This window comes from Laetiporus sulphureus, assembly GCF_001632365.1.
Source record: "Laetiporus sulphureus 93-53 unplaced genomic scaffold LAESUscaffold_58, whole genome shotgun sequence".
Lineage (NCBI taxonomy): Eukaryota > Fungi > Basidiomycota > Agaricomycetes > Polyporales > Laetiporaceae > Laetiporus > Laetiporus sulphureus.
This window is the reverse complement of record NW_024468567.1, coordinates 140,466-167,844: the sequence shown is the minus strand read 5'-3', so window position 1 is coordinate 167,844 and position 27,379 is coordinate 140,466. Positions and strand designations below refer to the sequence as shown.

Below are 27,379 nucleotides of genomic sequence, written 5' to 3'. Positions count from 1 at the left end.
GCTTGCACTGTGATATTCTTGGAGTCCTTCGACGGGCAGTGACACACTGCAAACTTATGGAATCACGCTATCATAAGCAAGGACTCGACCACTTACCGTACTCACAGCGTTTTCAATTAAAACAAATCAGGAGCATGGCATACCATCACCTACGCTAAGGACATGGGTCAATGTTCCAGGAGAGCACCATTCATCATCCAGACTCACACATCATCCAGACCCACGCAGCCGGCGCGGCGGAAGCACGGCAACAAGAAGCATCATCGGAATGCGTGGCCGCAAAACGGAAGTTCCAGACGCGAACTGCGAACCGTGAACCGTGTGTTCATTTCTCGCGTTTAGCGCCTTTGCCTGCGCCAGACTCTCTTCTTCCTCTCAACGCTCATCATGGTCACCCAGCGCAGAGAAAGACAGTACTTACCTCGTTTCTGTCACCATGCTCACGTTTCTGGGCTCGCAGTCCAAGGCACACTCTATTACTACATAACCACCTAACATGGCGGCCTGGTTCAGTATGCCACGGCATGAACTACACACATCGCTGTAAGGTAACGTCGGAAGGGTATATATGTACTGTTCGAAGATGCATGAAAAAACAGTTCACGCTGCTTATGAATGACGGAGCGCAGCACGAGCATAAGACGATGTAAGATAAATAGTAAGGAGGGGGATGAAAACTGGCTGAGTGTAGCTCAATTCATGTGAGCGTGTCGTTGCATCCATTAGTGCAAGGTCTTCTTTCGCGACCTTAAAAGATAATCGTCTGTATGTTACCTCCGACCTCTATTATCTTCTGTGAGCAGCAGACACACCCTCGAATCGTTTATTCCATCTCAGGCATGCTGACGAGCTCGACCGCCCTATCTATGACCTCCTTGAGTGGCCAACGCTCGCCCGTGCTCTGCTTCAAATCAAGCAAGTCGCCAATCTCGTCGCACGCAGTGAGCACCGTGTCGATGTCCTCCTTCGTGTGCGCTGCGCTGACGCAGAAGCGCACGCGCGACGTTACGAGCGGCGTCGCGGGATACGCAACCACGACAACCACGATTGGCGTCGACCACGTGCGCATCATTCGGCTGAACACCGCCATTTTGCCCGGGTTGAACAGTAGCACAGGCACCACCGGCGAATTGTCGCACCCATACGTGATGAAACCTAACTTGCGCAGACCTCGGTTTAGGTAGCGCGCGTTGAATGTGAGTCTGCGCAGGCGCACGAGTCCGTCGGAACCGTCGCACATTGATGGCGACAGGGGCATCCACGAGGGCAGTATCGCCGCGGGTGCCTTACCGGGGTAGCGCTCCTGTTCAGCGATATCATCCGCCTTGATCGTTAAAGCGCTTGATGATGGACCGGGCGACACGCCCATGATACCGGCCATACTTGCGATAACCTGCACTAGCACGGGCGGCGGCATCGCCTCCGCATAGCAACCGGAATGTCCGTGAACGCGGAGCCGGTCAATTAGCGCCTTGCTGCCTGAGATGTATCCGCCAGCCGCGCCGAAGGACTTGGTGAACGTGCCCATGAGGATGTCGAAGTTGCGAGGGTTGATGCCGAAGTAGTCAGCGACACCACGACCATGAGGGCCCAAAGCACCAACAGAGTGTGCTTCGTCCACAAAGAGATAGAACTGCGACCGGAGATGTTAGCCGCGCGGGTGAAACAATTCTCTGTAAAGATTACCTTGTACTTCTTCTTCAGCTCCATAATGACGGGCAAATTAGCCATCGTGCCCTCCATAGAGAACAAGCCCTCGACGATGAGCAGAATTTTCTTCCACGGGCGATGCGTCTTCGGTTGGCCCTGGCTGATAACTTCGCGCAACAAATCCTCCAGCGCCTTCATGTCGTTGTGCTTGAACATCCGCACGTTCGCCCCGCTCAGACGTACGCCGAACCGAATTGACGCATGGTTGTACTCGTCCGAGATGACCAGGCAGCCCTTGCTCACCAACGCGGGGATTATGGTCGAGTTCGTCGCGAAACCCATCGAACTGATCAGTGAGTCTTCCATGCCGACAAAGCGCGCGACCAGGGCCTCTGCCTGCTGGTGCAGGTCCAGGGTGCCGCCTTCGAGCCTGGCGCCACACGCGGACACGCCATAACGCTGTACTCCGGCCTCAACGGCGTCAGCGCACGCGCCGCGTGCCTGAGCGAAACCGAGATAGTTGTAAGATGAGACGTTCAAGCCACGAGTGCGCGTGCCCAGCGCAATCATTGTCTTGTTGTGGTCAGGCGAGTACCGGTCGAGCAGCACAATCGTACGCCCAGGCACACCGGTGGTAGGCTGCGAGAAACAGTCATCGAGGCGCGTCTTGAGCCGCCGTGTGTAGAACGAGTCAAAGTCCGAGTTGAGTGCCGCATACCCCTGTTCATAGGTCAGCACGCTACGAAGTACAGTCCGAATACGTGACAGCTCACGTCCTGGGCCATCAGATGTCTATAGGCAGACCGACGGAAACGTTTACCGAAGAAGTCGCGCAGGTGACCGAGACATATGACCAACAAGTAACTGATATATGTCGTGAGGAGGATGTAATATGGAGGGTCCTGCTCCGGGTAGCTCTTGTACGGCGCGCCCGCGTGATGCTGTGAGGTGAAACGGAACTTCTCGTTCGCGCAGTGGCCAAATTCCGTGTGCACGGTCGTGAAGACCTGCTCAGACGTTGGGGGCATGCGCGGATAAGTGAGCCCATCGTTGTAATCGGACACCGGGTCATTAAGCACCGTGTCCTCGGACGTGGTCGTGACGGACGACGACAACGATAGCGCGGGGGTCGAGTTGGGCGTCCCACCGTGCGCGTTGACCGTCGCACCGAGCGCACGCGCTCTCGCGTCTGCCTCGGAGACAGCAGACAGATACGACGCCGCTGTTGGCATTGTCGTCGACGGCTTTTTCTTAAAGATGGACGGTTGCGGCGAGGACCGCTGGAGCGCCATGGGCGACGGTCTGGAAGGCATCCTGGCTGTCCCGCTGTTGTCGTCGCTGTTGCTGTCGACAACCACCGACGGTTTTCGTGGTCGACGGTGTTGGCGGTGTTGGCGGTATCCGAGTATGATAAGCGCGTTCGCACAGCTAAAAGAAATGTTATAAATAATTTCGTAGGTGCGGTCACTTGATCCGCTTGGAGGTAGTCTGGAATGGGCGGCAAAGCTAGCGCCCAGCTATTTCGCACATGATTTGATTAGATACCTTCATGAAGCCATGGAGCCAACACAGCAAAGACATACATTCATCAGATGGGGCTGATGAAACCCCACCAACAGTGTAACATTTTTGTCCCCTTTCTGCAACTGGCAGTGCTTTACATAGATTACCCTGCCCATATATGATAAAATCTACGGCTACAGCAAATTTACGGAATTATTGGAGCTTGGCAAAGCACTTTGTCAAGTCCCGCACAATCATAAAGTCATGGTTCCACCGAGGAGGGGTTGGAGAGTCTATGACAGTTACTATCTCGTGGGGAAGCAAGATGCTGTACAGACCGATAATCTTGTGATTTTGTGTCGCTTAAAATTGATTCCCAGAGCTCCTTGGAACCACAAATCTTGGAACCACAAAAGGAGCTTGAATATATGGACTCGTTCGGTTCGAGATCATCAAGATAGACAATTTGGGCTGTTCGGTCCCAAGTTCAATCGTCAGTACATAATACGGTGACCTCACCGTGGAGCATGATGACGGACCTTCGATAAATTAGTCATATGCAAAGCGTGATTGTTCATGAACATTGTTCCAGCGAGGCATTCCACGGCCATTTGCGGCAATGTTTTCACTGCACAGCCATTGAAGCGATGCGCGGCACCTTGAGCTCAACGATGAGAAGTAGGCGCGCCTTACTATGCCGGTACCTTCAAAACCGCGGAACGTCACAGTCGTTCTGCAACCTCTTTGGTTGCATACTTACTCTGCAACACGCGACATTTACGAGACGCGTCTCAAGCCGTCATCATGTCCACTGACAGCCACAGATAGGATCCCAGCAATGGGATAACAAGAGGAGGACCTGCGAGACACACAATGCTCACTAGTAGGTGTACATCGTCCATGCAAGTACGCCACATGCATCCACAGTTGGAAAACTGAGCGGATACTTGTTTTATGCTCCAGGTATGAGAGTGGACAGAAACATACCCGACTAAAGTGTTATCTGGTGCGGATCGCGAAAAACATTTGTTCCTCGAACTCATTCGAAGAACGTGAGTGCGCACATTCAGTTTGCACTGTCGAACCACACACAGCAATGTGATGATGTCTGCACCTTTCCCCTGGACGCTGTCGACTTGCTCCATATTCCACAACCCACCGGAAGATCCGTTGGCGATCTCCTCCATATTCTCGTCGAGCTTTTCGAACAGCCGGAAGCGCGATGAGGCCGAGCGCAGATACGACCACTGTGATAATATGAATCTGTAACCCAAATTGACGTTCCTGAGGGAATACAAACAGTCCGCGATGGAGGAACACTTGCTCTGCACGCTGCCAAAATCGTATGCCTCGATTGAGGAGCCTCGTGATAAATGCGTGCGCTTCCTGCAAAAGCTGGACCTCGCACAAGCAACACGGCATATGTCTCCAGATGCGAGTGACTCTATTAGCTACGCAAACACTCGGTAGTCATGTCGCGTGCAGAGTAGCCAATAGCGAAACCGACCACATGTTGAGCAAAATCAACAGGCTCGACGTCTTCGTATTGATAGCAGACGTCGCATGCTCGATCCGCTATCGAGAAGTGTACCAGGAATTACCAAGCAGGAGGAATATTGCAGGGCCGACCATGAAGGTGAAATGAGTAGCGTAGGAATCATGAAGTGCGATGTCGGTGACCACGAAGGCAGAGCGCATTGGTGAGGTGAGATCAGGTCGCGAAGGAAAACGCTACAAGACAATCAATGATATCGACCGATGAGCGAGAGAAGTCAGCACAAGCCAGCCATAGATACGACCCGGTACGCACCACGAGTATCTCCATCCTAGCATACCTCTTCCCATGATAAGGCCGAACCGCTGCCCGTCCGTGCTGCGACAGTCAGAAACCACACGAATGCCCTTCGGCAGGATGCACAAACATCCCAAGTTAGAGCACGGTACTCCTGCTCCATGCGCGACATCTCAGCGATGTCAGTCTTGTACACTATGAGTGCAGATAGCCGCGTTTTGTGGCCAGCACGGGAGCAGTTCTGGGCAGGATGGCGGCGAACGCATTGATGGTTTGCATCATCCTTTGTGTTTGCAGTGATCGGAATCAGTGCGCGAAAATTTGGCGTAGAGATGTTCTCGTCGTTTGCATGCTGAAAAGCTGTTGACCAGCGGCGCGAGCAAAGTGCTTTCTGAGAGCGCCGATGGCAGAGTGGGGCGAAGACTTCGCAGTCCACCATGTTCATGACGGGTCGATCATCGTCCATCAAGAATTAGCTATGAAATAGAGAGGAGGAAGAGGAAAAGCACACGAAGCATACCTCGTCAAAAGGCTGGATGCGTTGCAGACATGGTGGAATGAAGTTCATTCGACACGAGCTTACGGGTCAGTGATGCCATCAAACTGACTCTGCCGATCGTGTAACTCTCGCATCTCCCCCTGACCGTGACTTTGCTTTCGAGCACGGCTTTCCTCATCATTCTCCGTCGTCCTCGCTTTCGCACACCATGCTCGTGGTGGAGCTCCGCCTCAGGCAACTACACTAGGCATGCGGTCCACGCTCGCTTGTAATATGCCAGATGAATGGCCGACCAGTCCAAAATACATACTTATCCTTCACTCTGACCGTCATCGACTAGGATTTGTTATTATCAGGATATAACACCGAGTATGCCGCCACGGCATCTGGCTCGAAGGAACCTTTCCTGGCTGACAGCTCGAGGAAAGGATCGCTTTGTCCGAGTCCATTATTACCGTCTGCATGATGAGCACTGCAGATGGTCTTCCTCTTCCACGCCTTCACAGGCCCCTCGAATGGATCATGAAAGTTGTGTGTCAGCAGACGCTGCTATCAAACTTATCATGGGCGGTACACGGGTAGTGCAGATGCTGTGGAGACATCCTGGCAGGTTTGTGTCGCTTACCCGCTTCTTGCGGCCTCGCGTCCATGCATTCGATGAAGCTTATCGTGAGTCATCTGGTTCTGGTATAGCCTCAAGCTTCTCCATCAAAATACCATCAAGACCCGATTCTCACTTGCACGCACTGCACCGTTTAATGTGCGTGGGCCACAAGCACGCAGTTAAGGACACACATACTGACTTTTAGACAATAGACTGTTCGTGCTATGCATGTTATGCCCCACCTTTTGCCCGTGTCTGAAGCCGCCCAGATACACATGGTTCTGCTTTGTCGAGCGCTAATCATACCGCTGGGCTGTGCATGCGTTATCAATGACTCAAACAGACCGCGTGCGTACAGCGCCTGCAGATAGCATCCCGATTGAATGGAGGTGTGTGTGTGATCTGAACATAGCTGTGCAGCGCCTGCAGTGCGGGGCAATGCACGCAGTCATGCGGGCGGTGTGTGGATTTGCCGGAAGTTATTATATAGAGAACCACGAACCACGTTGCAATGCGATGAGATGGATACATATATTGCAAGAGCCAGCTTGGAAACTCACACCTGTGAGCATTCTCCGCCTCCCGTCTACTCTCAACGATATGGACTCCATCAAATGGAAGCTGGAACGTCTGGCGGACGGGACGAAAAGATGGAGCATCATCAACTCACAACAGTCTGTTCGAATCGTGAGTGGGCAAACTCTGTGTATGTGCTCCTGACCATTTACGTGCTGCGCTGCGTTAGGTCAGGAGGAAGGGTAAGGCAACAGGTCGTATAGCCCCATCCAAGGTTGAACCCGAGGCGAAACCAGTAGCGACAAGAACTCTGCCGCAGCTTCCAATCAAGGTGTGGGAGAACGTAATCGACCATCTGTGGGACGACCAGCATGCTTTGTTGGAGTGCAGGCTCGTCTGTCGAGTGTGGAACCCTCCCAGTCGCGTCCACTTGCACAGGCTGATTGAGATCAAGAGTGCTACCGGTGTGAAGGCCTATGCGAAGATGTTGAAGCAGACACCCGAGCTGTCGAAGTGGGCACACAATATGTCCATAGGGGACGCTTGGGAGAAGGCCTCAGATCTGTCAGCACTGTCGACGGCGGCGATCATGCTTGCTCGCAAGCTGCCCCGGCTGGAGCAGCTCACAATCCAACATTCAGAATGGAAGCCGTGGACGATGCACAGAGATGTCTTCCTGCATCTCTCTGGCTTCTCCGTCACTCGCCTCGATCTCTGGTATGTTACATTCCCGTCGATCACCGTCTTCGGGCGTCTCGTCTGCGCCCTGCCAGGCCTGGTCGAGCTCAAATGCTTCAATCTGAAATTCAAAGATGACTACTTCCATCGCGAGACATTTGGTCTATATCACAACCGCGTCAACATCAGGTCCTTGTCACTCGAGGGAGATTATCTCAGGAGACCTGAGAAACTCATTGACTTCCTTGCTCTTCCTTGCTTCTCGAGTCGCTTGCAGAGACTCGTCATCGATGATTTATTTCATGTGGCTGAATCCCAACCCAAATGGAAATGTCAGCGACTATTAAATGCTGCATCTGGCTCACTCTCAGAATTGCGATTGAGTCTTATATACTTTGGACAATTGACACATATAGACGTGTCTGCTGCAGGTGTGCACTCTGTTTTCCTCTAAGCATTCCTGCTGACCACAGTTTCTCCAGATTCGGTGTCATCCTTCACTCACAATACCTCGCTGCAGAGACTATGGCTAGCCTTTCCCGATAAGTTGGGAGTTTTTGACCTGGATGCATTGTGTCAGGTCTTACTTTCAATCACATCAGGCCAGCTGCGAGAAATTGTGATATTATTCAAGTGGTTTGCCGACGCTAGAGGAGCCAATAAAGTAAAGCGGGAAGTGAAGAAGTTGCTCCAAATCGACGAGTCTGCTCGCCATAAAGAGATTGATAATTATCTTTCATCCGTCTCATTCAAGACACTGATCAAAGTTGAATTTGCACTTGAATGTTACCATCTCAAACTCGTTGAGGCAGCTACAGTGGCTGAGGAGCAGTGGAAGCAACAACTTGCATCTTTATTCCCACAACTGACCAAGCGAGGTATCTTCCGGTGAGTATCCCACATTTTACATGTAAACTCAGACATTCATCTGCATTGCGATATTGGAACTGCAGCGCCACGCTGAGAGGAGGCGGGTATGAAAAGAACTTTTGATCATCGCGGCCGTTGTATCTTCAGCAGATGCTTCTCGAATTCGTGGTCTTGTCTCCACGCTGGAAACGATGAAGTGTACGCTCAAGTGGATCGCGAAGGCTTCTATCCTCATCTCTCCAGCTTTTCGAAGGTCGTACGGTACTGCGCATTCTCGGTTACGCACCGCGGTTCCTTCCACAATCCGTTACTCCATATCCATACATCACACGGCTGTTACATAGCATATCTGCACCCAGTCCCCGCACAGCGCCGTTGCCATCCGGACACTCAGAAATCTTTTTTCCCCACCTTGTCTCCACCTCTTCCAAACGGTACGCTCCGCCAGCAATCGCTCATCCCAACACCGCTGCATTCCCGATTCATATGCTGTTCAATATGCACACCCACAAGGTCTCGGTAGTGGCCAAACGATCTTGGTCGGAATCCTCCACGCGACACCTATCCAGCCAATTTCGTCGTCTTCACGGTGACGGTGGTGACAATCAATTTGATGGGGCTAATCCCAGCTTGCGGGACGGCCTCCCATTCGAGGATGACACGGACACATCGAACTAACCTATTCAATTTCGCGCTGCGATGCATGCCGTGACACCCACATATCCGCCATGGTTGGAATGTACAATGTCAAGATGCCGTATCATGCAATGAACCGTGGCAATACGACGGCTATCAGACAGCGCAAGTCGAATTCCAAACGATAGTCTTCGCAACAAGTATCTTTCAACGTCCGAACGCGCAAATGAACTCTCATATCCTCCTTCTCAGCAACCCGCGGTTGCGCTGTGACCCCCTCCCTCCAGGCGACCTCGATCCTCATCGCTTTTCCATCCCCAACTCGACCGCGTATTTGTTGACGGCATGACCACCAGCGCCAGCCATCCCGTCAGCACACTCCTTATATGATGACATGTAACCCGCTCATCATGATCTGCACGAGCGCGAATCTGTGCTAAGACAGATGCACGATCCGTCCATTTGCATGAACGTCAGTGCATGCCATCGGCCCTAGAACTCCTACGCACGCAGCGGAATCTATTCTTCTCCATTCAGCGCTCCAGCTGGCATTCCCTGATATCAGAACCTCCACAGCTTGCGGGATGCGTTCACGAAACGGACAGGGACGGCATGGATCTGGCCTACCACAGATGGAGACGTTGTCGATGCACAGACATGGAAAGCGGTGTGACGGTGTCCTCGATGTCCTATCGAGAACTATGTGGATGTGAAAGGTGAATTCGCGCGAACGTTCGACGAGGTTTACGACGGCGGGCCACAGCGTGTTCGGCGACTTTGGGATGCAATCACAGCATCTACTGGATATCCACATCGAGGTACGCGAGCACATGTACTAGCTGTTCCTGCGTCGAGTCGGTACCTCACGAAGTGTACGAACTGCTCACGTAGCTTGCGCTGGACGCCGAGCTGCTTGCAAAGCTCACTGGGCTCGATGAGGCATCACTGCACATCTCGTGGGTTTGACGTCAGGATAGCGGGAGATTTGCACGGGAAGTGTTGATGGAACGACTAGATCTAGTGGGGTATTGTGGGTATCGTGGATGGATCGGTGTTTCGTTGGCCCTCTGGACGTTGTCGCACACCGGCACGTTTTACGATTTTATTTACTGATAGCACGAGGTTGTTATTGTTTGTATGTAGTACAGGAACCGGAAACGGACTCGCGAGGTTATAATTCCCTCCAGACAGTCACAGAGAGAAATTGCTGTGCCTTGATTCGATTATGCACTATACCCGGACCCATTCACCACCGCTTGCATGAGCCCAAGTTAGAACGAATACGCACCAATTGAAAGGTAGTCTGGTTCTCCATCACGCCCTCGAGTATATCCGCTCTCCTCGAACCTTCGAATGCCCCGTTGGCGAATGCCCGGTCTTTTCATCTAGCGCTCAATGAGCTAGACGAGCGGTGAAGGGTGCCTTCACAAGGATTGAGGAGGATGGCTCTAGGATTTTCTTTTTTGCGTCGACATCGGTCTGAGCGCCCATTAACGCATCGACACATTCGGCAATGAATAAACACATACTCTGTAGGCGCCGTAGTCATGCAGGAAGCCTGCAATGCCGATTGTGTCCAGCTTGGTTAGGCTCTAGGGCCCGACGTGAACAGACAGCGGACGATACGCCGCAATCAAATAGGTTCGCGGCCTCGAACGTCACGAAGTACCGTCTATCCTACAGGACGAAGGTGTCGTCAAGATATTGTAGGCATCCGAAGAACGTCAGTGCGCACGTTAAGTTTGCATTCTTGGACCACATACGGCAGTGGGATAAAAATAGCAGGAAGGGTCCGGGTAAAGAATGTCATCTTCCTCATCACAGTCACCACAGGCGATGTACGAAAGCAGATCCCCCTCCTGAGCAGATTGGCGAGAGAAGTCTTCGCCAATACGCCTCTGTCCGAGCTTGTCGTATGCATCGACTGGTCAATCGTATCGCCATTTTGCACATCTAGTCTCAAAGAACGTATGGTGGAGACAGCGAGGGGGCCGGCGTACACCAGGGCCCGCAATGCAGGGATCGTAAGAGAGAAACTTGCGCTGACCATGCTGATCGAGAGCATATCTAGCGCTAGGGTTAATCTGGACTACATACCGACTCGGATAGTTTGGGCGATGAGGAAGCGCAATGGTCCTGAAGTGTCGGTTGCGGGCGCGCCTGAAGAAGAGTCTGCGATGGGATGTCGATGAGTAGTACTCGATCGGGGTGGGCATGCTCGGTGGAGATTGGATCGAAGATGAGAATCTGGATATGGACCGCGAATCTCATTTGCTGAGTTTACAGACATTAATTAGACACCCGACAGGCATGGAGAGCCCCGTGGCGCAGTCCGGAGCTCACCTGGAACAGCCTTGGCCTGTCCTCGATGGATCGTATTCACACTGAACGTGGCACAGACGTGCCTCAACCGTTCTATGGTGATCGCTTGAGATCGCAGCCAAGCCTAGCTTGCACGGTGGAGTATGCATCTCGGCGTGATCACACACTGTACAAAGTCGTCAACATAACCATGATATCCATTGTACAAGGAAAGAGCAGGTGCGAGCACAACATTAGGAAGCTGTAGATTTTCTGGACAACGTAACACCTACACTCACAGGAGGTTTCGATGCGAACACAATCAAATGAGGTTTGAATGTCCTGGAGATGATCGTGAAAGCTAAGCAGTGAGATACATCGCAAAATGATTACACGCACCAACCTACCGTCTTACATTGTCTAATATGTGAAACCACGAACGGCTCTTCCAGAATATGCTTGAACCCTGGACGCGTGTTGGGACTGGGATTGAAGGACGACGAGCGATAGGTCTGCCATCGATCACAATGCTAACACTGCGTCTTCTTCGAGAGCAGAAGCATCGGGGGAAAGGGAAGCAAGCAATCCAGCTTCAGCCTGTCTCATCCCAACCGGTCTTGCCCGCTCACGCTATCGCGATGGCCGACGATGATACACGCACAATATCAACCATCTATTAATCCGTTGCTGCACCATCCGTTCGTTACAGGAGTTGGGCTACCAGAGACATAGCAGACGACGTGGGCGTAGGTTAAGTCAACGGGGGCAAAGTTTCTCAAGAACACGGCTGATTAGCTGCTGCGGAATCAGGCAAGGTCGCCGTGAGTTCGCGAGCGCTTACATGCAGACCCTGCGGACGGAACAAAAGAAGACATGTCCTCGGATTGAAATATCGAGCCTTCGTGTGGATAGAACTGTGCCTGTTGGCATGCTTCGCAATTCAATCGCTCGCCGGAGATTCTGTATGTCACATCCGAATTACGACCGAGAGCGTAGTTCAACTGCAGTTTCGTAGAGGGCAGCTCGAAAGAAAGAAGCAGGGCCGTCGTTCCGTACAAACGCTCCGTAGCTTTGGCAAGAACACGAAAATGGTATATCATCGTGGAAGATCGATCAGCGACCAAATACCGTCTCATCAACGAGTTCCGACTAGTGGTGGCACCCGACTTGGATGCACGTAAGTAGGATCCGGCCGCGATAGCATGCATGTCATAATAGCTGCACATAATTCTCATTCTGCACTCACGATGCTCGCCGTACCTCCTCTGGGACATCCCACGGCTGTGCTGGGCTCCGGGAGGCTTCTGACGGACATGAGGCTACGGGGTATCGAGCTAGGAATGTTCTACGCACAGCCTTTGCTTACTTCGATTGTTATATCAGAGTTCGATGCAATGCGTATCAGGGGCGTTTACGGCGTATCAGTGCAACTGCACATACTCGGAACGCAGCGCGGCGAGGCACGGCGACAGCGCTCAATTCGCCACTCGAGCGCTTGCTGGACCACGAGCTGCTGGCCGTGACTGATGTGACAGCGTGACGATTCCGATCCCGGAGTCCGCGGTTTGGTTGTGTTGTGACGCGGTGGCGCCGGGGGATGCATATATGAGGGCATGGACAGCCTTTGCACCTTTCCTGCATTCCTCAACCCACCTGTTGCTTATGTCGTTGATTATAACCAAACAGCAGTCGTTGGCCGCATCTGTGTCCCAATAACGGACGTTTCGAGCGTCACGGGCGCACGAGAGTGCTCTCACTCTCCGTCTGGGGCGACGCTCTTTGTCCTTTCACCTTGAAATTTCACCCTCTCCACCGATTCATCGACCCATAACCCTCAGCATCGACTCCCGCTTATCCGCAACAACCATGGTGCGCATCTTTTGTGCACTTGTCACGTCAGTCCTTCTCACTTGCATACAGGTTTTCGTTGGCGACAAGAAGTACGCATGGTGAGTTCTACGCGTTGGGCGCGTCGGATCGTCGTTGACGACGTGCCACAGTGAAACATGCATAAAAGGTCATCGATCATCGACCTGCAAGCACACCGATCGACCTCTATATGAAATCAAGAAGAAGGGTCGTCCTGTTACACAGTGCGAGCACTGCAGAGAGCTGCGCAAGACGAAGCAGGTCCATGTGAAGTGTATGTGCGCCGTGAAGGACGATAGCGACGGTGGATCAAGAAAAGGTGATTTGTCGATACACCGATCTCTAAATGAGCGTCTGGCTGACTTTCAAGGCGTTCTGGTTTGCTGTCTCTCTAGCTAGTGTGAAGGTTCCGGCCAGCGCCGCGTTTCCCAGTGGCTTGCCAGAAGCGCTGGAAGCGTCGGTTGCTCTGCAAGCTATTAATGACGCGTCTGACTCTGAATACAGCGGTGAGTGCAGTGTGTCCGTAATGTGACATGTGTCGTAATGTCGCATAGGCAATGCGTCGCCCGCGCCTTGCAAATGCGACGAAAGCGGCGTATGCAACTGTTGGACTACTCGTGTTCAGCGTCCCAGGCATAAGGAGAGCGCTCGAGACCGCCGTGGAAGCACAGCAAGCAGAGTGTCGTCGACGCATGCTGAGGAGCAACAGATTACTCAGCCTGCAGGGCTCGTCGTCAACGCCCATGCTGGCGATTATCGCCCAGTTCTACCGAGACCTCCCTCCCAGCGCCAGCCCTCCCCCACAGGAACTGTGCACGATTCATCGTCCATTTCTGTGCACCGCCATCACCCTCATCATGGTCAGTCGTTCTTCAGCCCCTATGGTCGTGCGTACGACTATGTCCACGGCTCTGAACATGGTGCAACCCCGGATGTCCCTATGGAATTTCAAGACTCCTCCTCCTCATCCTCGACGCAGACACCTGGTGCCTCTCAATCCGAAGCAGATCCTCCCGTTGCGCAAAATTGGTATAGCATGCTTGACTTCCCTCCGCCAAATCCTCCGCCAATATCATCCGTTCTATGTGGCTGCGGGCCCTCGTGCGCTTGTCCTGGTTGTCTAGAGCATCGCGGTCCAAACGTTGATCCCACTGCGTCATGCACCGACCCTAGCACATGCATGAGTTGTTTGGATTGTGCCATGCTTTCGCTTCCCGTATCCCTTCCACCTGGCTCTCCGTCGGCGGCCTACAGTGCTCCCCAAATGTCGAACATAGATGAATGGCTCCGTCAGATGTCCTCTATGGTCACGCCCCCTACCTCTCAACCCCTGTCCCCCTTCCCGCCGGTAACGCCCCCAGGCTCTGGACAGGTAGACGCTCAAAGTCAAGCAGCGTCTCACGCCGACATGCATTTTGACCCCTCCATGCTGCAGACCTACGCGCTATGGAACAATCTCGGTGACGCACGTCCTGTTCAGGCCGCACCGGAAGAGTGCTGCGGTGGACGCTGCAAGTGTCCCACAGGCTTGTGTGCATGTGCCGCGGACTGCTGTGGCTGCTGTCATGGATGCAGTTGTCCGGGCTGCGAGCACGAGGATCCGAGTGGTCCGCTCACCTTTGCTACATCGGGCGAGCGCGCGTCATGTTGCGGCGGTGGCAGTCGGCATCAGAGCAATAGTGCACCTCCTTCCTTACCGGAGTCTGCGTCTTGGGAGATGGCCGTGGCGGAGAGCACGTACCAGGAATCGAACTGGAGCACACAGTCGCTTACCGTACCGCGGACGTCGCTCAGCCGTGCATCGTCGTTCTCCTCGCAGTCCTCTCGTCGCTCGCTGTCGTCCAATTCTTCCTCGCTTGTTTCGGCGCTGGCTGTTGCGACACAGAGCTTGCACGTCGAGTCATGTTGCTCCTCGAGAGTCCCCATGAATACGAATATGAATGGTTGATATTACGTTACTAACGACAAGATCTTGCACCCTTGTCAGAATGTATCTTTACTGCACATCCTGTTGTTTAAATGAATTCTTTCGTGTACTTGCCTCTACATACAGATTATGTCTGTTCCTACTTTACATTTCTTCTTTACCGACGACACCAGTTTTTGATTGGCTTTTTGTCTTCGCCTTTGTGTTCCGCGAATGCTTGCCCGCCTTTAGTAGGTAGTAGTATCTATTGCTTAGTCGTCGAGACCGAAGATGTACGTCATGCTGCAGATGTCTGAACACGAATGAATTCAACGAAGTAAATTAGATATAAAATGCTAGTGATTGAGTTCGACCTGGTATAACCAAGAGTGCCTACTGACGTGAACAGCCGTGCATGCCTACACTCATGCAATCGTCGCGGCGTACTTCTGCAGGAACTGCTTGTGGAACTTTTCCAGCATATCCACGTACTCCTCCACGCCGGGGCACAGGCATGTCAAACGGTAGTGGTGTTCGCCGTCCTTTTGACCGAATCCTGATCCAGGAACAACGCAAATGCCCGTCTCCTCGAGCAACTCGAGCGCATACAGCGTGTCCGCCTCCTTGCCCACCTTATGTGCCGCATCGATCGCTTTTTGCGGGAGCTCGAGCTTGGGGTATAGGTAGAGTGCTCCGGGAGAGTTCACGCATGACACGCCGGGGAGCGCGTTGAGGCGGTCGGACATGAGCTGCGTGCGGCTCGCGAGCACGGCGTGAATCGAGTCTGTCTCCTGCTTCCACAGCGGGTAGGACGCGTCGCCGGGTTTGGGCGGGCGCACGAGGCAGTCAACGCCGATCTGGCCGGAGAGCGGCGGGCATAGGCCGACGCTGACCATTTTGTACAGCAGCGCGCGGATATCCGCAGGAATGTTGCAGCATTCGAAGTAGCCCCCGCGCCGGCCGCACTCGCCGAACACGCCCTTGGAAATGGAGTGGAACGAGACGAGCGCGATGGGCGATCCGAGGCGGCGAACGACCTGCTTGAATGAGTGGAACGGGTGGGCGTCCCGGCGGTGCAGGTTCTCCTGGTAGACCTCGTCCGCGAGCAGCACGAGCGAGTGTTCCTCGCACAGCCGCACGAGCGCCTCCATCGTTGGCACGTCGAGTAGCGCGCCGGTCGGGTTCCCCGGGTTGATGACGACGAGTGCGCGGGGCGTTACGTCAGATTTAGCGTCCTCGGAGCGCGCGAGCGCGGCTCTTATCTCGTCGAGTGACGTCTTCCATCCGTCTGGCTCGGAGAGGTGGTACGGGAGCGGGGTCCCGTTGTACTGCGCGAGCGTCGCGGTATAGAGCGGGTACTGCGGGATTGGGATGAGGATGCCGGTTTTGTGTGGGGTGATGAGCACGTTGAGCAGAAGCGATACGCCTGCAGATGCGCCGGCGGTGAGGAAAATGTCTTCCGGGTCACTGGGGTAGCCGTCGCGCTCTGTCGAAATATTGTTTGCGGGCGCATGAGAAAAGAGCTATAAAAAGACGCACCAGTGATGAACTGCGCGACGTGTTTGCGGATGAGCGGAATGCCCTTGCTGTGTGAGTATGCGCCGACGGAACCGATCTCCTCCTGCAGTTCCTGTGCGCGCGCGATCACGTCTGCGGGCCACTTGTCCTTGACGATCTCGACCAGCGGCGGGTACTCCATTAACGCCGCAACCTAGACGGTGAATGTCAGCATTGTCGATGATCAATATATCGTGACTATATGCGACCACTGTGAGGTGTGGGAGTCAGCATTAACGGACAGCCTTGCGCGGTAAGTGGACTACTGCTGAAACTGCTGAAGAAGTGCCGGGGAAAAATAACGCAAAATTGCCCGACAGAACCCCGACGACAGTAAGGCATTGATTGCCCCTCATCGGACAAGTAGCCTTCCCACGGCACGTTTCTTCAAGTAACGGGGCTTTCTATATGTGCCTCACGCCGTTCCACAGCAAGGCTCCTGAGGTAAGAAAATGGAACATGGGTAGCTTGACGCCGCACATGGTGACGTACGTGCCACCTCACGAGCATTCAAAGGACATATGAGCCGACACACTCACTTGTCTAGTGAAAGTAATGGGCGGCTGGTCGAGTCCCTTCTGCTGAGGGTTGCCAATGTTGCTGGAGATGACCTTCGTGAAGGGAAGCGTATCCTTGTAATCTTCGGACTTGAGCTTGTCGTGCAGCTCATCCGCCTTGATGGCAAGCTCGCCGCGTACAGCGTATTGCACATTAAGGATGGCGGGATTGAGGTCGGCAGGTGTCAATGTGCGCATTTTGCGTGCGGAACGATGAGAATTTCGCTGAGAGAGCGCTGGATATATGCTGCGCGAGCTGTGAGGGGCAAAGGAAAGATGGAGAGGCGTGCGGGCAAGCCTAAGCATCAGACGCGGCTTTTGAGGATCCCTGAGCAGTCTTCTGACTTTTGCAGACCGAGAGCCGAGTCAACAACTGGCAGTTAGGCGCGGGGGTATATACCCGCCTCCCCCTGCGTGGATCTCGTCGATGATCCCCTCCGGGAATATCGGCAGCCAGTCCATGCGAGGAGCAGCGATACAACAGCGAGTGGCCCATCGAGCGCATCGAAGGAGACGGAGAAACCGACAATAATGCCGCAGGCCGGCGAGTGTTTTTCGCATCTTCCCATCATACATGTGTTCTGGTCCCCTGAGCGCGGTCCCCTGTCATCGTCTTTCAAATTCCCCGGAGCCTACGTAGGCATGTCGAAAGTCGAGCGCGAGCATTGCGCAGATAATCCAAGACGAGTTGGCCGTTTCGATAGTCATGCGGATAGACGAGCGTGGACTCTGCGGCCAGCCTTTGTTGTAATGGCACTAGGAACAACGCACGAGAACCTCCTCGAACCTCGCCTATTCCAGCTACTACTCCAGCCTTCTCCTTGCTGCTCCAACGTGTTCTTTGCTATTCAACGCCCCCAATTTACTCGTCCTGCGAACTACTGTACTTGTATACTGCCAGCTAGCAAGCCTCTGATCGTTACCTGATTCTGACGTTTATCTCTCGTCAACTCAATCTGTCGCAATGTTTGGGTGCTGTGTCGCGGGTCGTCCGCTGCAGACAAATCTCCAACAAATCGACGATACCCATGCTATTTTCGAGCTTCCCGCACCGAGCACCATCAATCACATATGTGTATTCCTCTTAGGCAGCGGTGCGCGTCTCTTCCCCCTCTGAGCCCCTGTCGGCATGGTCGTCTGTCCAGACACGTCTGACGTTCCCGACGCGCTACGCAGTGCCATTTCCTGATGGATACGGCGCAACTGTTCACCTCCACTGGCCCGGCAAGGGATTTCAGTTACTCGGAATGTGCGTCTTCCCCTGCTCTACACACGCCACACTCACCTGAGCACTGCAGGCTCTCAAATGACAAACCCTCCGCCATCTTCCGCCTCCGCGGTACCTTCTCCTCGCAGTCCTCGCGGCCGACGCTCTTCGGAGATGCCTCGGGGACGTCCACGCCCACGACAGCCATGGTCACTGACGTCGACACGACTCCCGCGTACCTCGGCATCGCCATCGAGCCGCTGTCCACGATCGAGGCCGAGGTGGCCACCATCCCGTCTGCCATTACGCGTCCCGCGATCACGCAGGCGGATACGACGCTGCTAGCGGAACGGATAGTCAAGCATCTGTTCAACTATGTATCTGGGTTTGCTGGGGGCGGACTGATGACGCCTGAGACGCCGATACCGCTAGCGGTGATTGCAAGGTGGTATGAGGCGTTTGTGAGCAAGGTGCGGATGGTTGGGATTGGGTTCCTGGAGAACCAGCAGTAGTCGTTGCGGTGGGTGGAAGGAGAATGTGAGGGAATGACTTGTTTTCGACGCCGATGTTGAAATGAAAGGGAAGTCTGTGAAGTCGGCCAATTGTACTCTATCTCTCACCAAACCGCTGAATGGGACTTTATGCGAGGATTGGTATTCTCTGGCACAGCAATGAGAGGGTCTGTTACCCTGCTTCTGCTGGGAACAGTCTCAATGTGGGCGGTATGCGTACAGAGGCACCGTATGAGATGTGCTGGTATGCACAAATAAGCTTGATTTATGGTCGTACGTAGACATGCTTTCATTCGGCAGAGACGTCTCTTGCATTCTTAAGAAATTAATCGCGGCCTGTGGCGGGGTCGCATTCAAGCAAGCATGAGGCAGTCTCGACGTACAACATACTCAAAACTCCGCGCCATCCTCCAACGACGGTGTATTCTCGAAATTGTAGGGTCAGCCGCTCCTGCTACGAGCTACCGTCTTCAGTGGCAACTGATCCGATTCTACTTGGAAGTGCCAAGTTCCAATTTGCGGGCTGACGCGGTCAGAATCCCAACGCCAGACTTACTCGTCGAGGTAGAAAGTTCGCCCCTGCTGTCGCCCGGTTCGTCCTCTATGTAGTCTCTTGCCCTTTTCGTCTCATATCCTAATATCGTCTTCGTTCTCTCACTCATTAAGTAGGTTCATCTCTCTCGTCGCGTCCTTGGCCTTCCCGAATCCCACGTACCAACCACCTCCGCTTCTGTGGTTCCATCTTCCATCCTTAAAATATATGTTCTTCGCCCATGTACGGTTCACTCGGTTCAGCATTTCATTGTTCTTGTCCTCACTATTGCTTGTATTTAACATGTTGCATTTAACATGTTCCGCCCTCCATATGCATCATTCATCTCCGCACCTGTAATTTCGTCCCTTCCTCATCCTGTATCTTCTCGTCGTTTTTGTACGGTTCGATCCCTTCTCTGTTTCATTGTTGAACTGTATTGTCCTTCCATCTCGCTTCTTCTATCTCTCTATTTCCGTTTATCTCGTCCGTCATGTGCCTCGTTGCTCATGTAGGCTGACAGGCCTGCGATACCTCTGCGGCCTTGTACCGGGGTGGAAGACGCGGACCTCGGGATAAGTCCCTTCTGCGCTTTGGTGTACGGAGGAGAAATCAACGCGCATCGTATGTGGCACTGTTGTGTAATAAACCTAACAAACATACTTCTTCAATAACTCTCAGCAACGCCCGGGAGAGAGAGGGAGAGACTTCTTCATGCCATTTTCCGCTAATATGATTCCTCGATTTTATTGAGTGAGTCGTCGATAAAGCAGAGTCGCCCTAGACCAAATGCACGGCGAGGAAAGAGCCGTGATGCGGCTGTGGCCACCCCACAAGCTTCGCATGCTGCAACACCCCAAAATGAGCAATTGTGGTCGTCCGGATTGGGCAGCTACAATATAACGGAGGCGTAGCGTGACTGACATGTTCAACGGTCGATGCCAGCCTACGCACGGGAGGGTATAAACCTATCCTCTCTTGCCCGACCTCCGTAAGTATCTCTCCCCGCCCTCCACCATCGCTTACCTCCGAGCCTTTGACCTTGCTTCGTGTTTGAACTCTGGCTACTTGTGAGTGACCCTTCCCTTGTCGCTCATCGTTGCTGACAATGTCGCCCTTACAGTCTGCGACCGTCGGTTTTCCGTGGTCTTGGCGGTCTCCGTGCCCGCTCCTCGTCACCGGTGGGTAGCCCCCCACAGCCGCGCACTGGTGGCGAACGTCGCCCCCGGTGTGCTCTTGCCACTGCCAGCGACGACCGTTGGTCGCCCACGGCCTTTCTGTTCTTATTTTCATTTTACTTTCTTTCCGTTTGATCTGTGAATTCCAAGTTTTGTGATGCCTCTGCAGTCTGTACCCGGGACACGGCACGGACCCTTACGTGGTCCCGGGATAAGTACCCTCGCGCTGCAAGGCGCACAAAGGGGAAACTAACATGCATCCATGTGATAAGCATCACCGTACGAAGTTCATGTATGTTCTGCATAGAATTACCGAGCATTTGGTCTGAGAAACAACACTGGATGAGCACCTGTTGAGTTATCGGCATCTTAGCTGTCATAACAGAATGGACAACCCACCTGCTTTGAATAACCTATACATGCGGTTCCGTTCCGAGATGCTTGCAGCTGCGACAGTGACTCTAGATCTGGAGCAACAGTCCATGGTGCTAGAGGCCGTCCAAGCTAGCCCATCCTTTCAAAAGCGGCGCTCAAATCCCGCATGTAAATAGTCAGCACTTCACATTTTGTTCAGTGTCCGTCTTGCTGCTAGGATACGGTATGGATAGCTGAGCGCACACAACAACCGAGTCTGAATTCCAAGGAATTTACAAGGCAAGTTCTCTCACATCACGACCTCCGCTGGGGTTAGAGACATGACTGATCCACACGGTGTACATAGCATGTTAAAATCTTCACTTACCACAGACCGGAATCGTAAGGGCAGGATATTGTGAGAGCCACTGGCAGTGACATATGATACGCTGAACAGACGCCCGGTGATCTCGATCACGTGTGAATCCGTAGCAAAAAGTTACACGAACGCCCAAGAAATTCTCAGCTGCACACTTCAGCAGACTGGCTGTTACGTCTGTTTCTCTCAATTGGCCTCTGTGATTCAGCATTATCGCTCTTTACACGGCCTGGTCTTTGCTGGTTTGCGATAATAAAGGGCAATCTCATTTAACACCGCGGCTCCGATATGCCAGACCCTTTCTTCTCCGCACCAAAATCTCGGAAACGCAAGCGGTCTGTTCCTCAAGAACGCGGCTCGTCAGCCTCCAAAAAGAGCCGGCCAGTCAATGGAAAAGTTGTGGGGAAGGGCAAGCAGAGGGCCGGCGCTGCGCTAGGCCAGAAGAAGAAGCGGGATGAGGAGCTGTCTGACGAGACACAGGATGAGGACGATGGTGGAGGAATCGACGAGATGGACCTGAGGGCGCCGGATGTTAATGCTGCTGCGTACGAAAGTGGGGATGAGGACGAGGATGAGACTCCGGCAGAGAAGAGGTTACGACTGGCGAAGATGTACCTTGATGGAGTGAAGCAGGGATTGGGTCTAGGTATGTGATGCTTTCACTGCGCGAGTATCTACATAAAATTCTAAATTGTTGATTCTGTACAGCGGATGGGGAATTTGATGCCGCAGAAATTGATAGAGAACTCATTTCCTCACGATTAAAGCAGGACGTCCTAGAGCACTCTGGGAAGATCCATCTGTTTGTTGCAGACAGCGTACGTCCCGTTCCATCCAAGCATTACATCCAGACTCTGAATCCGTATTCCTTAGTACGACCTCGCCAACCCTCCGTTACTTCGCACCCGTGGACACCATTTCTCCGCGACTGCAGCAGTCGCGTCCACGGACGGGCGGTGGCTTTTCACCTCAGGAAAGGACGGATCCATCATCAAATGGGATCTATATACGGGCCGGAAGTCACATGTTTTCCACAAAATCAAGCCAGCTAAAGATAAGGGGAAGGGAAAGGCGGTGTTTGACGTGAATGGGCATACAGACGAAGTGTGGACTATTGCGTTGAGCGTGGACGGGAAGTACCTCGCAAGTGGAGGAAAGGATAGACGCGTGGGTGTGTGGGACGTCGAGAAGAACGAGTGGGTGAAAGGTTTCAGCGGACATCGAGATCATATATCCGTATGTTCCACTTCTGACGTTATATGTACCTTCAAGTTGATCATTCATCTACTCAAAGGCTCTAGCGTTCCGAAAAGCACCATCAACGGCTTCCACCTCGACACAACTCTACTCGGGATCTTTTGACCGTACGCTGAAGCTCTTCGACCTCTCTTCTATGGGGTACGTCGAGACGCTCTTCGGTCACCAGGCGCCGGTGCTTTCTCTCGACGCATTGCGAGGCGAGACGGCTGTGAGTGCAGGCGGACGAGACAAGACGGTGAGATATTGGAAGATCCCAGAGGAGACGCAGCTCGTGTTCAGAGGTGGCGGTCGCAGTCGGTGGTTTGACGACCTGGAGGGACTGGAGGAGGAGGACGGAGAGGAAGACGGGGCGAAGCCAAGGAAGAAGCGAAAGGGAGAGGGCAGGTCGGAGACAAAATTCGTCGAGGGAAGCATCGAATGCGTGGCGATGATTGATGAGAGTATCTTTGTGAGTGGAGGGGACAGCGGGTACGTTGTGCAGATTTCTCTGCTGTGCACACTGCGGCTGACTACGACCTCGCGAACAGGTCCATCAGCTTATGGACAACACAAAAGAAAAAGCCGGTGTTCACGCAGGGGCTTGCTCATGGGATAGACGAGTCGCAGGTGGACACCGAAGATGTCGACATCGTGCGAAAACCGCGTTGGGTGACTGCCATCGGTTGCTTGCGGTATTCTGACACTTTCGCTTCTGGTATGTCTACCGTTCGTGTCGTTCTATTATGTATGCTGAACGACGCACTACAGGTTCTTGGGACGGCGACATTCGCCTATGGAAGCTCGAATTTAAGCTCAAGTCGTTCTCTCTCATTGGAAGCATTGCTGCACTTGGCGTTGTGAACTCGTTGCAGTTTATCACGCCTCCGAAAGAGTTTTTCGAACACGCGGAGTGGTCACGCCCACAGGCGTCCACAGATGCTGCCGCAGTGAACGGCAAGAAGCGCGATGCCTCTGCTCCTGTGGTGTTAGTGGCCGGGGTGGGGAAGGAGATGCGGTTCGGGCGGTGGGTACAGAAAAAGGGTGATGGGGTGATCAATGGTGCTTTGTTAGTTGCACTACACCCACGGACGTTGGATGGTTGCTGATCTGTGCGCTAATTGTTTCGACCACGATTACTGCCGATGCTCTGGATGGAGCCTTGCATCTTTGCGCTAGAATCATTCGCTTAGCACTCGAGGAACTTCCTATAACTGCGTTCCCACCATGAAGCTCTCCAATGGAAGTAGTGGCAATTAGTACGGCGAGCTCATGAATGTTGATAAGGTCATGCAACGCGAGAAGGTGGAAGGTAAGACGATACTGCTGAGATCAAGCGAGGCCCCGAGCAACAATACAGTTTGACTCAATTAGAACTAGCGGGAAGTGAGTGCTCATGGCCAGCCTGTCCCAGAAGTAAAATCGACTTCCGAACGTAGAATCAGTGGTGAGGATGTTAAGGAAAGGGCTAACTGCGTTGTCATGAGACCGATCTTTTCGCAAAAGCACATAATTCCGTCGTAAACGACCATAGATAGCTGCTACATCACTTTGCAAGAAGAGCGAGCCAATATTCGAGCTTCAGATCTCCAAGCACGAATTTTCCAAGGTCGAACGCAAAGCAAGAGCCAGTCGGAACAAGTTGGCCACCACTGCGACCGCATAATGCCGAGCACGATCAATCTGAGATTTGCAGTAGCCTAGCAATGAGAGCAAGGTCCGCCGCTGCTGTTTCTCGCGAAAGGAGAGGAGATGGCCGGGTCGTCGAGTCTTGAGCTTGAGGCCTGAGGCCTGAGGCGCGCGGCTGACGGCTTGCGCTTGGCTTTGGAACGAGGAGGCAACTCGTCGCGACATCTCGGCGGCAGCGGGATTCCTCACGTTTGACCGCCTCGTTTGACCGCGGAAGCACAACTTGGACGGCAGGTAGTTGATGCCAAGCGATGCGCGGTGGTCAGAGCCCGCAACAGTGGGTTCTCCTGCTTGGATGCGATCGTGCCGTAGATGTCGAGCGAGATTGGAGCGGCGGGTTAGGAGGCTCCAGGACGGGACCATCCTTTAGGTCCATGGCGGAAGGTCTGCAAGTTCGACAGTGACGGCGTCCTTCACCCTAAGTACAGGTGAAGAGCGATCGTGTTATCGGACAGGCCTGGCATACGTAAGTCGAGCATGAGTTGCCTGCTCGCCGGAAATCTGCGTTATACGGGAAGCGGCACGCTCATCAAGAGCACAATCTTACAGCACCGCTGTTCTGGTGGTTTGGGATGCCACGGCGAGCTGATGGATTGCTATCGCACTGCTCTTACAACTTCTTCCTTGGTTTCTCTCTGCGACTAGAAGCGAGGGATTCCCAAATGTACTCACGCGCGAATGATGAACCAGATGTATCCTTTCTGATACGGCTGTTCTGTTTGATAGATGGCCTTTTCGGCAATCTCCAACACCTGTGATTTCCGCAAGCCCCCATCTGAGCCTTACCCTCTGCGTTTATGCCCGGTTAATCAGGGATTGACATAATGACGAGTCGTGCGCCGATGGGTATCCTTAAAGTCCCTCCGAGAACTGTTCTGTTTTGCATTGACCATTGTCACCGACGTTGACACCTCTACAATGTCGAACACGTCAGTTGCAAGCATATTAGCTCAGAAAGAAGCATACATCTTACAGGAAGGGTGAGGACGACGATACTTTCCGAGGCGTTCAACCGACGAGTTTGCAATCACTGTCACAGATACGCCAACAGCTACTGTTGTCTCGCAACTGCTGGTACGTCCCCGGGTCGGGCCATTCTAAGCGATCGGACTTGGCTTACAGACTGGACATATTCAGCCCTCATCTTCTTTGAGTACATTGTGACTCTCTCTGAAGAGGTTCACGTCATCTGGGGAGCCAGATTGACCGCCGTCACGGTTATTTTTGCCCTGAACCGTTATCTGCTCACGGTACAAGGCATTAGTTTCATATTGAATGCCTTCTGGTGGCATACTCCACTGGTAAGTCAACTCGTGTCGTGTTGCGAGTGAATCGAACACTCACGATCTACACGCATGCAGAGGTGAGCGGCGACGACCGCACCGTATGTTCAGCGCAGTTAATAGGTTGTGGCAGCTGCGAGGCTGTGCTCTTACTGGAGGATGTGACAATTATTGCTCTTGAGGCTGTGACAGCAAGTCAGAGATTGTTCAACTTCAAATTTCACGAAAAGATTGATCGATTAATTGTTAGGCTTTTCCGCGTTCCGCGCATATGCTATTAGCGAACATCAGATCGTCCCTGCATTGATAGTTCTGCTACTGGGGCTAGCGCCAGTCGGCGTCAACGCCGTGAGTATATATGTCCTCTGCCATCTCATGTCTGCTGAGCACCTCTGGGCAGTTTGCATATACAAGAATTTCATACGCGTTCGTCACTTACGTAGGCAGTTATCCAGTTTGTGACTATAACAGCCGCGAGTCCGTCGCGATACAGAAGACGTAAGTGTCATGATCAACCTCTCTGATGTCGGCACTCCTATGACTGACCTTCGATTGCATAGACGTGAGTTTGCAGAAGACTTATGAGTTGTTGCATTGACACGCACAATTCCTACAGTCGTTCTCATCGCGCGCATCGGCCCGGCTATATCCGACTTGATCGTGGTCCTTATCACTTGGTTCAAAACGTCCGGACTCGCCATAGAAGCGCGGAGGTTGCGATTGAGAGGATCGATCGCCACGGTGCTGATGAGAGACGGTGAGTATGTGGTTCTCTTGGTACATGCAACGCCTTACAAGCGTCCTATTTAAGGCACGCTCTACTTCCTGTACGTCGGGCTCTGTCACAGTACCTTGTCATGACTCTGTTCTTCCACCGTTCATCAGGGCCCTTTTGCTTCTCAACGTTCTCGAGATCGTGATCAAAGTTCCGCTACGAGAATTCAAAGGCAAGTCTACCCATACAATTGCATGGCCGCTCAAACGCAACGTGCAAGCAGAATTACGCAACCTACATCACACTTTTCCTGCCACCGTAAGCGACCAATCATACCCAATTCAGCTCAATCCATGCTTACTGAGTCAATCAGAATCTCATCAATCCTGGTATCACGCTTCATCCTTAATCTACGACAGGTATCACTCGGCACCATGGGCTTGAATACGGGTTCTCACAGCACCTTGAACACGCCTGATTTTACCTCTCGCCTGGTTGGCAACATGGGCGTCGAGGTCCAACACACATCTCTTGTTTTTGAGAATGTCGAGAATAGCATGGAAGACGAGCAGGGTGTCACTGTGGACAGTGAGATCGACGAGTTAGCGCGGGTGCAATAGTCATCGTACTTACAGCCATGCGATCGTGTTCCATTATTATAACACAAACAGCAAGAAGGAGATTCGCCAGACCAAAAGCTGCATCCCGCTGCCGCAATGTCGAATGTTGTCCGAGACATAGACAAAAGTCAGTGAGCTGGTGGCAGCAGTCAATCAATTGCACGCCCCCAAACCAATATTACAGCATAGCAGATGTTTAGACCCATTGCAAGTAAAGCGTCGCCTAGCGTCAGAGCGTCGCAGTAGCGTCGCAGTCTCACAAACCACTTTGAACACAGCGGCGGCTGGACAGTGGAGATGCCATCGGTCATTGCGGAGTTTGGAAAGCTCAGGCACAGCTCGGCAGCAGCCGCGAACATGAAATTCTCCATTGCGATCGTGATTGCGGTGACGATTTACACTGCAGGCATGATACCATTTACCACTGTGAAATATGTTGATTTGATCCTTTGCCTTTAGGAAATAAATTTACCGGTGTGACAAATGGTGTTGCATATTCTTACTTAAGGCCTCAAGTTGAAATAGCTACAAATGACGCCACATATTTTGCCTTGGCCTCAAGCCAGAGATTATAAATATTGCATACAAAATATAACAGGGTTGAGAATAGTACCACAAATTGGCATTTTCCCTCAGAACAAAGCATATAGATGTACATTTGCAACAATGCTACATTTTGTATGCAATGTTCAGGATTTGTAGAAGAGGCTTAGGCAAAATATGTGAATATAATTTG

At 52.8% G+C, this 27,379-nt stretch overlaps 14 protein-coding genes across 14 annotated transcripts; 7 read left to right on the top strand and 7 right to left on the bottom strand.

Annotated features, from left to right (window-relative positions):
* Positions 1 to 823: 823 nt before the first annotated feature.
* Positions 824 to 2,882, bottom strand: LAESUDRAFT_663666 (serine palmitoyltransferase 2; the record flags this gene model as incomplete). Its single annotated transcript, XM_040905074.1, has 3 exons — positions 824 to 1,633; positions 1,687 to 2,370; positions 2,424 to 2,882. The coding sequence occupies 3 exons, from the start codon at positions 2,880 to 2,882 to the stop codon at positions 824 to 826; spliced, it is 1,953 nt and encodes a 650-aa protein (XP_040759354.1).
* Positions 2,883 to 3,861: 979 nt separating this feature from the next.
* LAESUDRAFT_731026 (uncharacterized protein) lies at positions 3,862 to 4,451 on the bottom strand. Its single transcript, XM_040909957.1, has one exon. The coding sequence runs from the start codon at positions 4,338 to 4,340 to the stop codon at positions 3,945 to 3,947; it is 396 nt and encodes a 131-aa protein (XP_040759353.1). The 5' UTR covers positions 4,341 to 4,451; the 3' UTR covers positions 3,862 to 3,944.
* A 195-nt stretch (positions 4,452 to 4,646) lies between these two features.
* LAESUDRAFT_456359 (uncharacterized protein) lies at positions 4,647 to 5,558 on the bottom strand. The gene is made up of 2 exons (XM_040902545.1): positions 4,964 to 5,558; positions 4,647 to 4,884 (listed from the first exon to the last, which is right to left on the bottom strand). The coding sequence occupies exon 1, from the start codon at positions 5,409 to 5,411 to the stop codon at positions 4,980 to 4,982; it is 432 nt and encodes a 143-aa protein (XP_040759352.1). The 5' UTR covers positions 5,412 to 5,558; the 3' UTR covers positions 4,647 to 4,884; positions 4,964 to 4,979.
* Positions 5,559 to 5,578: 20 nt separating this feature from the next.
* Positions 5,579 to 6,543, top strand: LAESUDRAFT_731024 (uncharacterized protein). Its single transcript, XM_040909956.1, has 3 exons — positions 5,579 to 6,054; positions 6,138 to 6,204; positions 6,261 to 6,543. Exons 1-3 carry the CDS (start codon positions 5,816 to 5,818, stop codon positions 6,417 to 6,419), a joined length of 465 nt encoding a protein of 154 aa, XP_040759351.1. The 5' UTR covers positions 5,579 to 5,815; the 3' UTR covers positions 6,420 to 6,543.
* Positions 6,544 to 6,879: 336 nt separating this feature from the next.
* LAESUDRAFT_456163 (uncharacterized protein) lies at positions 6,880 to 8,417 on the top strand. Its single transcript, XM_040902544.1, has 3 exons — positions 6,880 to 7,673; positions 7,725 to 8,130; positions 8,196 to 8,417. The coding sequence occupies exons 1-3, from the start codon at positions 7,049 to 7,051 to the stop codon at positions 8,233 to 8,235; spliced, it is 1,071 nt and encodes a 356-aa protein (XP_040759350.1). The 5' UTR covers positions 6,880 to 7,048; the 3' UTR covers positions 8,236 to 8,417.
* Positions 8,418 to 10,146: 1,729 nt separating this feature from the next.
* Positions 10,147 to 11,207, bottom strand: LAESUDRAFT_456116 (uncharacterized protein). Its single transcript, XM_040902543.1, has 4 exons — positions 11,092 to 11,207; positions 10,846 to 11,022; positions 10,278 to 10,425; positions 10,147 to 10,227 (listed from the first exon to the last, which is right to left on the bottom strand). Exons 2-3 carry the CDS (start codon positions 11,017 to 11,019, stop codon positions 10,294 to 10,296), a joined length of 306 nt encoding a protein of 101 aa, XP_040759349.1. The 5' UTR covers positions 11,020 to 11,022; positions 11,092 to 11,207; the 3' UTR covers positions 10,147 to 10,227; positions 10,278 to 10,293.
* A 1,708-nt stretch (positions 11,208 to 12,915) lies between these two features.
* LAESUDRAFT_717391 (uncharacterized protein) lies at positions 12,916 to 14,866 on the top strand (the record flags this gene model as incomplete). Its single annotated transcript, XM_040907333.1, has 5 exons — positions 12,916 to 12,918; positions 12,970 to 12,998; positions 13,050 to 13,192; positions 13,314 to 13,424; positions 13,473 to 14,866. 5 exons carry the CDS (start codon positions 12,916 to 12,918, stop codon positions 14,864 to 14,866), a joined length of 1,680 nt encoding a protein of 559 aa, XP_040759348.1.
* A 383-nt stretch (positions 14,867 to 15,249) lies between these two features.
* LAESUDRAFT_763609 (PLP-dependent transferase) lies at positions 15,250 to 17,136 on the bottom strand (the record flags this gene model as incomplete). The annotated part of the gene is made up of 3 exons (XM_040913294.1): positions 15,250 to 16,310; positions 16,364 to 16,535; positions 16,921 to 17,136. 3 exons carry the CDS (start codon positions 17,134 to 17,136, stop codon positions 15,250 to 15,252), a joined length of 1,449 nt encoding a protein of 482 aa, XP_040759347.1.
* A 374-nt stretch (positions 17,137 to 17,510) lies between these two features.
* On the top strand, positions 17,511 to 18,793 carry LAESUDRAFT_731017 (DUF775-domain-containing protein). Its single transcript, XM_040909955.1, has 3 exons — positions 17,511 to 18,032; positions 18,115 to 18,187; positions 18,237 to 18,793. The coding sequence occupies exons 1-3, from the start codon at positions 17,903 to 17,905 to the stop codon at positions 18,655 to 18,657; spliced, it is 624 nt and encodes a 207-aa protein (XP_040759346.1). The 5' UTR covers positions 17,511 to 17,902; the 3' UTR covers positions 18,658 to 18,793.
* A 1,176-nt stretch (positions 18,794 to 19,969) lies between these two features.
* Positions 19,970 to 21,046, bottom strand: LAESUDRAFT_752559 (uncharacterized protein; the record flags this gene model as incomplete). Its single annotated transcript, XM_040911731.1, has 4 exons — positions 20,767 to 21,046; positions 20,622 to 20,692; positions 20,216 to 20,503; positions 19,970 to 20,035 (listed from the first exon to the last, which is right to left on the bottom strand). The coding sequence occupies exons 1-4, from the start codon at positions 20,849 to 20,851 to the stop codon at positions 19,970 to 19,972; spliced, it is 510 nt and encodes a 169-aa protein (XP_040759345.1). The 5' UTR covers positions 20,852 to 21,046.
* A 208-nt stretch (positions 21,047 to 21,254) lies between these two features.
* On the top strand, positions 21,255 to 23,605 carry LAESUDRAFT_815778 (WD40 repeat-like protein). Its single transcript, XM_040914724.1, has 6 exons — positions 21,255 to 21,746; positions 21,809 to 21,918; positions 21,974 to 22,336; positions 22,395 to 22,828; positions 22,888 to 23,054; positions 23,108 to 23,605. The coding sequence occupies exons 1-6, from the start codon at positions 21,389 to 21,391 to the stop codon at positions 23,443 to 23,445; spliced, it is 1,770 nt and encodes a 589-aa protein (XP_040759344.1). The 5' UTR covers positions 21,255 to 21,388; the 3' UTR covers positions 23,446 to 23,605.
* Positions 23,606 to 23,917: 312 nt separating this feature from the next.
* On the bottom strand, positions 23,918 to 24,388 carry LAESUDRAFT_763606 (uncharacterized protein; the record flags this gene model as incomplete). Its single annotated transcript, XM_040913293.1, has 1 exon — positions 23,918 to 24,388. The coding sequence occupies one exon, from the start codon at positions 24,386 to 24,388 to the stop codon at positions 23,918 to 23,920; it is 471 nt and encodes a 156-aa protein (XP_040759343.1).
* Positions 24,389 to 25,164: 776 nt separating this feature from the next.
* Positions 25,165 to 26,118, top strand: LAESUDRAFT_663589 (uncharacterized protein; the record flags this gene model as incomplete). The annotated part of the gene is made up of 3 exons (XM_040905069.1): positions 25,165 to 25,345; positions 25,559 to 25,660; positions 25,895 to 26,118. Coding segments are annotated over 3 exons (507 nt in total), but the record flags the coding sequence as incomplete, so codon positions are not given.
* LAESUDRAFT_731013 (uncharacterized protein) lies at positions 26,013 to 26,764 on the top strand. The gene is made up of 6 exons (XM_040909954.1): positions 26,013 to 26,065; positions 26,120 to 26,135; positions 26,194 to 26,255; positions 26,307 to 26,341; positions 26,397 to 26,604; positions 26,659 to 26,764. The coding sequence occupies exons 5-6, from the start codon at positions 26,458 to 26,460 to the stop codon at positions 26,683 to 26,685; spliced, it is 174 nt and encodes a 57-aa protein (XP_040759341.1). The 5' UTR covers positions 26,013 to 26,065; positions 26,120 to 26,135; positions 26,194 to 26,255; positions 26,307 to 26,341; positions 26,397 to 26,457; the 3' UTR covers positions 26,686 to 26,764.
* The last annotated feature ends 615 nt before the right edge of the window (positions 26,765 to 27,379 follow it).

Excerpts from the sequence above, each read along its gene's own strand:
- LAESUDRAFT_731026 (XM_040909957.1), bottom strand. The coding sequence starts at position 4,340 with ATGGAGGAGATCGCCAACGGATCTTCCGGTGGGTTGTGGAATATGGAG.
- LAESUDRAFT_456359 (XM_040902545.1), bottom strand. The coding sequence starts at position 5,411 with ATGGACGATGATCGACCCGTCATGAACATGGTGGACTGCGAAGTCTTC.
- LAESUDRAFT_731024 (XM_040909956.1), top strand. The coding sequence starts at position 5,816 with ATGCCGCCACGGCATCTGGCTCGAAGGAACCTTTCCTGGCTGACAGCT. Across the intron at positions 6,055-6,137 it reads CTGTGGAGACATCCTGGCAG|CCTCAAGCTTCTCCATCAAA; the intron begins GTTTGTGTCGCT and ends GTTCTGGTATAG. Across the intron at positions 6,205-6,260 it reads CACGCACTGCACCGTTTAAT|ACTGTTCGTGCTATGCATGT; the intron begins GTGCGTGGGCCA and ends TTTAGACAATAG.
- LAESUDRAFT_456163 (XM_040902544.1), top strand. The coding sequence starts at position 7,049 with ATGTTGAAGCAGACACCCGAGCTGTCGAAGTGGGCACACAATATGTCC. Across the intron at positions 7,674-7,724 it reads TATAGACGTGTCTGCTGCAG|ATTCGGTGTCATCCTTCACT; the intron begins GTGTGCACTCTG and ends CAGTTTCTCCAG. Across the intron at positions 8,131-8,195 it reads ACCAAGCGAGGTATCTTCCG|CGCCACGCTGAGAGGAGGCG; the intron begins GTGAGTATCCCA and ends TTGGAACTGCAG.
- LAESUDRAFT_456116 (XM_040902543.1), bottom strand. The coding sequence starts at position 11,019 with ATGAGATTCGCGGTCCATATCCAGATTCTCATCTTCGATCCAATCTCC. Across the intron at positions 10,426-10,845 it reads CGCCCAAACTATCCGAGTCG|GATAGACGGTACTTCGTGAC; the intron begins GTATGTAGTCCA and ends TTCGTCCTGTAG.
- LAESUDRAFT_731017 (XM_040909955.1), top strand. The coding sequence starts at position 17,903 with ATGTTTGGGTGCTGTGTCGCGGGTCGTCCGCTGCAGACAAATCTCCAA. Across the intron at positions 18,033-18,114 it reads TGTATTCCTCTTAGGCAGCG|TGCCATTTCCTGATGGATAC; the intron begins GTGCGCGTCTCT and ends CGCGCTACGCAG. Across the intron at positions 18,188-18,236 it reads GGATTTCAGTTACTCGGAAT|GCTCTCAAATGACAAACCCT; the intron begins GTGCGTCTTCCC and ends TGAGCACTGCAG.
- LAESUDRAFT_815778 (XM_040914724.1), top strand. The coding sequence starts at position 21,389 with ATGCCAGACCCTTTCTTCTCCGCACCAAAATCTCGGAAACGCAAGCGG. Across the intron at positions 22,829-22,887 it reads GTGAGTGGAGGGGACAGCGG|GTCCATCAGCTTATGGACAA; the intron begins GTACGTTGTGCA and ends CCTCGCGAACAG. Across the intron at positions 23,055-23,107 it reads TTCTGACACTTTCGCTTCTG|GTTCTTGGGACGGCGACATT; the intron begins GTATGTCTACCG and ends GACGCACTACAG.
- LAESUDRAFT_731013 (XM_040909954.1), top strand. The coding sequence starts at position 26,458 with ATGGGCTTGAATACGGGTTCTCACAGCACCTTGAACACGCCTGATTTT. Across the intron at positions 26,605-26,658 it reads AAGACGAGCAGGGTGTCACT|CCATGCGATCGTGTTCCATT; the intron begins GTGGACAGTGAG and ends TCGTACTTACAG.